General features: G+C 34.7%; 1 protein-coding gene across 1 annotated transcript; it reads left to right on the top strand.

Annotated features, from left to right (window-relative positions):
• The first annotated feature begins 4317 nt into the window (after nucleotides 1-4317).
• Nucleotides 4318-6376, top strand: LOC113273873 (transcription factor bHLH83-like). Its single transcript, XM_026523461.1, has 4 exons — nucleotides 4318-5252; nucleotides 5397-5501; nucleotides 5643-5774; nucleotides 5893-6376. The coding sequence occupies exons 1-4, from the start codon at nucleotides 4488-4490 to the stop codon at nucleotides 6004-6006; spliced, it is 1116 nt and encodes a 371-aa protein (XP_026379246.1). The 5' UTR covers nucleotides 4318-4487; the 3' UTR covers nucleotides 6007-6376.
• Nucleotides 6377-8105: the final 1729 nt, after the last annotated feature.

Here is an 8105-nt window from a genome sequence, read left to right as displayed (position 1 = left end):
GACATTGAAAAACATTTTTAAGGATCTCAAAAGCCAAACTTTAACGGTGCTTAAGTCAACTGCATTATATAGAAGGTTCTCATCACGCACCAATTATATCTTGCTACCTTGACTAACTGCATAACATACATTCTAGACATTAAAGCTTCAATCTCATCCATAACGTCTTGAATTAGTTTGTCCTAGAGTTTAATGTTGATCTCTCATCGACAAAGCATGTAAAATGGCATACGTCGACATGTCCTATATTCTTTGTTTTTCCTGTCCCCGATTCCGCGACGGTACTTAAGCGTCAAAAGAATCTACAGTACACTGATACCACACCACCATGGATTCTTGTAGAATATCCTTACGTCAGCTGTATTTATGTTTATATCTACATTTAAGTATTTAACTGATCCTTACCATTAATTGGCTCAATAACTGATAGTATGATTATATAGCAGCCATTAATGGGAGCTAATTAAAAGCTTGACAGGTGGAATGAGTAATCAATAAGAAGAACCATCCATGAATTAATTACAGAAGAAGACTTAAATTAATTATACCATCCCGTAATCTTTTTGAAGATAAGGCCATTATGAATGGATTAAGCTGGTCTGTTAATGTTAATGCCCGTTTTAGCAAGCTCATCCGTAGAGGCTAGATATCTAACTGAAATCAGTAGTAGTGGACAATTAATAGTTTACCTTCTTGCAATTAAACCAATCAGGCCGTGTTCGATTACAAGGAGACAAATTAAGAGGCCAGGCCGGACGACGTTAATGACTTACTTACTTAAACAACCTTATTACAGTAATTCCTTTTATCAATTATAGACCGTTTATTTTTCTTATAAATGGTGCTTTATCGTTCATCGGAAAAGAAAAAATTACTCTAGCATTAGGAACATAGATGATTAATTCGAGAACAAGGTTTACTTCTTGTTGTTTTTTCTTCTCTCTGGGCTTATTTTAGATACTGGATTCAAAACAAAGGTGATTAACTGATTAATTGATTATATTTGTATAAAATAGAACCATCTTTTGGGGTATACAGGAAAATTTTGGGGTATATTGAATAAGACAAAAAAAGATTGGAAATAGTGTTTCTAGGATATCCCTTATCCAACTTATTTTCATAAATACGAAAATACCCTTGAATGATTAGTGTTTAATTAGTGTTAATTTTATTAATTAGTTGTTAATGATTGTAGTTAGGTTAGTGTTAATTTAGGATAATAATTTTCTTTTTTAAGAGAGTGACTGAGTTATTTTAGAAGAGGAGGAGGAGGAGGAGGAGGAGGAAGAAGTAGAAAAAAAAAACCTTTTTGGAGCCAAATCCCGAAGATGAGTACATGGATAAGGAACCCAATGCTAATAATACATAATTATGGTTGTAGACGTTGTTTAATATCCGTTTTGTAGCTTGAATTCACCAAAAGTTTTGATTTTTGTATGTAGTAGAGTTAGGTTCGGCAGATAATTTATATGCCGAACCTTGATAAATAAGAACAATTCGGTTTGTACGATTGAATTCTTTATAAGACGAACTGTCACAGAATTATTTTCGCACCAAATAAATTCCATGGTTCGGCTTAAAGAGGATGTGCTAATGAGCCGAACTTCAAAGACCGACTTTCAAATAATATTGCGAATGAGCCGAACCTAACCCCAAACGATAGTGAAGACTACTGATGGAGAACATGTAGGTTCGGCTGATTCGATATTCAAAACACAACATGTTTTTCAGCCGAACTGTTCTTTGTCTGTAGAAAAAAAAAAGTTCGGCTGATGAATGTCATCCAAACACTACTTTGTAGCTACCAAAATCGCAAGGAATCATCGATTACATGTCATGAAATCAGTGAAATACTAAAAAAAACAAGCAATGGGTTTGTGGGGAAATACCTTTCTATGTGCAATTTTATGGAATCAGTGTCTATTTCTCGCTCTCCAACACCAATTAATCCACTATCCTCTTCATCTCCATCTTTTCCAATAACCCTAGATTGAGATGCTAAAAAAACAAAACTAGGATTCGGCGTCTTACCTCTAACACATCGCTTATAACGAGGTTCTCTATATGGGTTTAATCGAGAGCTTAATCGAAAAATCGAATTTTGAGAATTTCGTAGCTGTTGTTGGAGAAGAAGAGGAGAAGAAGAGAGAGAGAAAGGGTTTTGATTTTTAAAAGTTTAATTAATTTATTTTACTAAGTAACGGTTAATTAGTGGGTAACGGTTAATTAGTGGGAGTGTAGTTAATTAGTGGAAGGATTTTAGAATTAGAAATTAATTTAGTGGAAGGGTAATAATGTAATTTAAACTATATAAGGGTATTATAGTAACTTAAGCATCACTAAAACACCCCTTATCATCTTGTATTGGATGACATAATAAGGCTGTATGCCCCGAAATTTCCATATATGCCCCAAATGAGGGTTCATAAAATATAGAATATAGGCTGCTGCTCAAATTATGAACCAAATTATAGCTCATTTTAGTGTACGATGTAAGCCCATGTAACAACTGCTGTTGGATCACCTGATGATCACCTGTAATGGTTCAACTCGGAGTAAAATTCTGGGTCAGCAGGATAGAAGAAAATGATAGACCCAATGAGAAAAATCTCACTTTCTTATCATTAGTTGTGAAAACTAAGCGTCACTGGGACGTGATTTTCTCAACCAATTTAAGGACATGACCCAAAGAGTTTTCATGCGAGATTTTTTTTACCGGTGTTATGCTGCTTCATACTACGTTATTTGCTCAATTTTAATTTTTTTCAGTAGAGGTTGTGGGCTAGCCGGCCAATGGCAGGAGAATATGTTGGCGTTGAGTGGGCTTGTTTTCTGGAAGGTAATGTCCCAATTACCTCATCTTCTAATCCCCAGATTGTAATTCAAGTTTTATTTTTTGTTACCTGGTCATGAACCGTGGACTAATAAAGCATTGAAGTCGACTTCTCTGTAGATAAGCTAGCTTGGCATAGCTACATTGAGTTCTTAATTTCTTATTGAACTTAGTTGAATCTTAGCTAGCTAGGCCTGACTGTTTGATTTGGTAGACGTAGAGTTTCACATTATGGTTTTTATCTTTTTATATAGCTAATCAAACTCACAAGTCTCAAGTACCAATATCCGGAGTCCTTGAGTTCTTAAGACACGAATTGAATAGTTTATCGTTGGTAAAGATGACCGTACTATGCATTAAAGTATGCACTTTTAGATGTCCATGCCTGTGATGTCCGAATACACAAATGTATCCTTAGATTTTCTGATTGCAGTAAAAGAATGTGCATATCAAAATGTATAGCGTGGTTCTGTGAAGCCCACAACCTATACGGCGAGACAGCTTTGAACTTTTGTGATACTACTAACCTGTTTCTATACCTTGAGTCCTTGACGCTAGTATATTGATGTTGTTAAGTAGATCGGCTAAGTCCAACAAACCAGTCGGCCAAAAATTAATTTAGTCATTTGAATCCACCCGGTGAAAAGCCGGTTATGATTTTTCATTTCTTAAAGCTAGGATGTTTATCCTGGGATATTTTATCCAGCCTTCTTATGGTATTGATACCTCCACGAACTAAAACAAAAGGAGAAAATATACATTATCCAGGACACGCAATTAGATGTGTAGTCATTGTTAAGTTCTTGATACATAGTGATCCAAGAACCGCAGTCATGAATCATGATGGTTTTTTCTCTCAAGGATGATCAATATTAAGTTAGTAACAGAACAATCACAGATTCACAATCATATGTATAAAATAACATTAGAGTATATATGGTATGGAGCCACGTGAAGAAGATTTTGGAAGTGATCGAGAAAGTAAATTAAGGAAGTGATGAAGAAGGTGCGAGTGGTTAGTTAGCTAGTTATTATGGTCGACTTAAATGGTCCAGGTTCTTCTATCTCTTACGGCGAGAGAGAGAGACAGAGAGAGTAAGAGACTTAACACTACGAGCAAGAGGAATCTAAAGACGTGCATCGCCCGATAGACCCGGCGATGATTTTGGTTCTTTGCTCTCTCTGCTTCTTCTTCTTGAATTCTCTCTAAGTTTTCATTCATTTTCTTTCTGCCAGCTAACAATCCCCAAAAAATATTAATTGTGACAATGTCTATACTGTATTTTACTGGTTTTCATATACTCTTAATATTAATGGTGATTTTAATTCCATCTTTTTCTCTCTCAAACATATATGCAAATTAATATTATTAATTTTCGCTTAATTAATTATTAATGGAATTCCTCTTGCTAAAGTCATTAACCAACTCATCTTCTCTACATGTTCTATGTGTATATATATATGTGAGTTTGATTTCTCTTTTTACAATAACAGCAAAGTTGTGTGTCTACTGCAGAACTTTTCTAGCTCCCACCATCACTACTAAGATATAATTTTTGCGTTCTTCACTCGATTCTGCTTGTCATTTTGTTTTTCATTCCACCTTTTATCAGTGTAACTAGCTAGCTCTAGTACTAGTTACTGTTTCTCAGGAATGGCGCTTGCAAAAGAGAGAATTATTGCAGGACCAGACTCCTCATCAATGAACTTTATGCATATGTATGGAAACATGTGCAGTGTTGGAGGAAACACTTCACCTGTTTCAGATCCTTCATTATTAGGCTTTGAGAATTATACAAAGATGATGATTCTTGATGACGAAGATAGCGAACACGGTTCATCTGAAAAAACAGGTGGTCATGGTGATGGAAAGTACAAGAATTACTACCCGATGAACCGGCTTCCTTCTCTTACCGATCGCCAAACGAACGGTGATGAAGAGATGAGTTCTTCGCAAGAAGATGATTCTCCAATCAACTTCAAAGATGGTTTTGATAATTGGCAGTCAAGTTCTAGTGCTGCTAATTATCATCAGGCATCATCATCATTACTAAGTTTCAGTAATGCAGGTTCCCATAATCGTTACATGATGAGGGTTCATGGGGAAGATGATCATGAATACCCTAATTGGGAAGGTAGAGTCATGCATGTCGACCCGAACTATCCTCATCATTGGAATCCTTCAAAAAATACTGCTGGGTTATTAGAAAGTAACCGATTATCCGAAGAACGTAATTCTTTTGAATCTGCAAATACTTTTAGCTCATCTTTTAACAAATCTGTCAGTAAGGATAGTAATCAAGGGGAGGAGCGGTTTAGTTGGTTATACGCTGGTGCCAGCGGTTCTGACGACAGTGGTGTTCAAGAAGCTGGATGTTCATCTGAGCAAAACTTTCTTAAACGTCCTCATCATCAGTTGGTACGTACTTAATTAGTTCGTAATTCATCATCAAATTTTATCCATTTATAATCTCAAATTCAAATATTTCATCGGATGAACATGCAAAATGGATACAACTTCAGATGCAACTTTTTCTAACTTCCATTATGTATATTGTTACAGGATGGTGAAACGCAACCAAGCAAGAAGCTCTGTACTGGAGCAGCAAAAAAAACTAAAGCAAAGTCACCTGCTCCGGCCAAGGACCCGCAAAGTCTTGCCGCTAAGGTTGGAAATATAGCCTATGATGTTTTATTAAAAATTCTTCTTATTAAAAATTCTTGTCATATATATAAAAACAGATATATATTGATACAGATCTTGGTGAAAGAATACTAAATTTGTTTTTCTGTATTCATTGTACTTCAGAATCGAAGAGAGCGAATCAGTGAGAGGTTAAAGGTATTACAAGACCTCGTACCCAACGGGACCAAGGTTGATTTGGTTACAATGTTGGAGAAAGCCATTAGCTATGTCAAGTTTCTGCAACTACAAGTAAAGGTGAGAATAATTAATGATAATTAATTACATTAATTCATGCAACTTAATTAAATATTGATTAATAAAAGTTAAATAATATATTGAACTAATTTATTTCTTTTTTTGAATAATTGATTAGGTATTAGCAACAGATGAGTTCTGGCCAGCACAAGGTGGTAAAGCACCTGAAGTTTCTCAAGTAAAAGAAGCCATTGATGCCATTTTGTTGTCTCACACGGATACTAGAAAATGACTCAACTACTAAAAAATAATCAGTCTCATCATCTGTACGTGCTTCATTTGATTCTACCTTCTTCAGTCCAACCCGTGTCCATTCTAGAAAAAGCATAAATATTAACGTATCTTTTTCCGTATTCTGTATAATTTTTTCGTTTTGTTCTCGACAAGCTAGTTAGCTTAGCCAGTTTAAGTCTCTCTTTCACTCTACAAAAGTAGTAGCTTCGTTTAAATTTGAGAAGTCTAGTTATGAGGAGCTTGGAAACTGTAAACCTAGTTGTAGGAGTTCTATTTTTTGTTCGTTGTAATAATGAGAAAATATTTGAGGATCCATAGAGTTCTTTTTAATAAACTTGTAAGGAAGATGATAACAAGATTTTAATGAATCCTTCCTTTTGTATTCTACAAAATTTATGATGAAAATAGCGGCCTGTTTGATTATAAACCTAACTCTATAGAAATGCAGGACCATATTCCGTGGTTCTTTTGCTTAGAAATGATACTTGTTCCTGAATAAATCCCCTGGTATACGACCCAAGGTTAAGTATAATTAAAGCCATTCAAAACCCTAAATGGGACATATATATCGCAGTCACCAACTCAAAATCAATTGATTTGTAAAAATAATTCGTAGCGCATTAATTGCGTGGGGTTTTGGACGGTTGCAACAAAATTAAAACTTCAGAAGATTGATAAAGATCTTTTTTATTTTAAATGAAATTAAAAAATAATCTCAACTGATAAAAAAATAATCATTCAAGAACTATATAACCAACCATTTGTCACGTAGTTTAGGCCGTAGAGTTACTAAGAATACTCCATGTGACATTAAATGGTCTACCAACTAAGCTTAGTTTATTAATGGTACGTAATATGTACAAACCTTTTGGTCTCATGAACTCCAGGATTATCTAAGGGCTCGGTTGTACGGGTATTTCGATTTTCGACTGATTAGGAAGACATGCAACTCTCAACATAAAGATGAAGATATAAGGATTTTCAGCAATGCTTTTGGGCATTCTGCTGGGTTTGTAAGCTCTCTGAGCGTTTTCTTGTTTACTTCTAGTAAACACTTGATATATCTTCCAAGTTTGCCGATTAAATAAAATATGGAAAATATGTCATTTGTCCAAAAAAAAAATTAAAACATGGTTCAAATAGACGAGTAAAAGTTAGTATGGATGAAATGGACACCAAAAAATAGCAAGAATGAAACTGGTTTCATCCTAGCTTAAACTTAAAAAAGAGCGAGGATGAAACTTGATGCGTCCTGATGTAAATTAAAAATAAGAAAAAATATTTCAAAATGGGTAGGATGAAACTGTTTATATCCTCACTATTTTTACATTCTTATCCATTTAAACAGTATCAAATTTTACATGTCTTTTTCATCCAGGAATTGTTGATTTTGGTCTTTTTAACCAATTTTTTGAATAAAATATAGTGTCATTCTAGTATTTCTTTTTACGATGGTAGTTAACGTTGCTCCTTTTTATTTTGTGCCAAAATATTGAAATATTAAACGAAAACTTCAATAGTTGGAAAAAAAAAAAAAGAATACCACTCATACGAAAATAATTATCTCCTTCATCTCTGACGACATTTTTTCCTTCCCAATATCTATTTCGGACTTCACATTTTTTGCAGGATTACATGTATGGTAACATGGTGTTTTGGACTTAAGTTGGACCTGTATGGGAGTGAGATTTAAGCAACCGCTATAGCATCATGCAAACTCCCTGCCAGCGCCAGGTTCACAAAACGAATTAATTTTCAAGATGTTTTGGCTTCTCACAAACTAGTGACTCCCAGACTCATACAGTCCCGTTTAAGCCAAATTTATAATACCGTACCCATTTGTCTCAGTCTCACGTCTGCTTAACCTGGTGAAAGCTGCAGTTCATTTCTTTTTCGTGTTCGGCCTATAAAGATATGATGTTGTTAGATATTTGCAGAATTCATTTCCATAAAGTCCTAGCCATAAAGTCTGAATATATCAATATTATGTTTTCGACAAGGGATTTAAATGATACTCGATAGAAATGATGAGATGGGACTTAATTGATTGATCTCCATCTTCCATTAAATGAAGCAATTATGTAACTATACGTGTCG

The sequence above is a fragment of the Papaver somniferum genome, chromosome 4, assembly GCF_003573695.1.
Source record: "Papaver somniferum cultivar HN1 chromosome 4, ASM357369v1, whole genome shotgun sequence".
Lineage (NCBI taxonomy): Eukaryota > Viridiplantae > Streptophyta > Magnoliopsida > Ranunculales > Papaveraceae > Papaver > Papaver somniferum.
This window is presented reverse-complemented; position numbering and strand designations above follow the sequence as displayed.

Coding starts and splice junctions, on each gene's coding strand:
- LOC113273873 (XM_026523461.1), top strand. CDS start 4,488: ATGGCGCTTGCAAAAGAGAGAATTATTGCAGGACCAGACTCCTCATCA. Junction 5,502..5,642: donor CGCAAAGTCTTGCCGCTAAG/GTTGGAAATATA, acceptor ATTGTACTTCAG/AATCGAAGAGAGCGAATCAG. Junction 5,775..5,892: donor TTCTGCAACTACAAGTAAAG/GTGAGAATAATT, acceptor ATAATTGATTAG/GTATTAGCAACAGATGAGTT.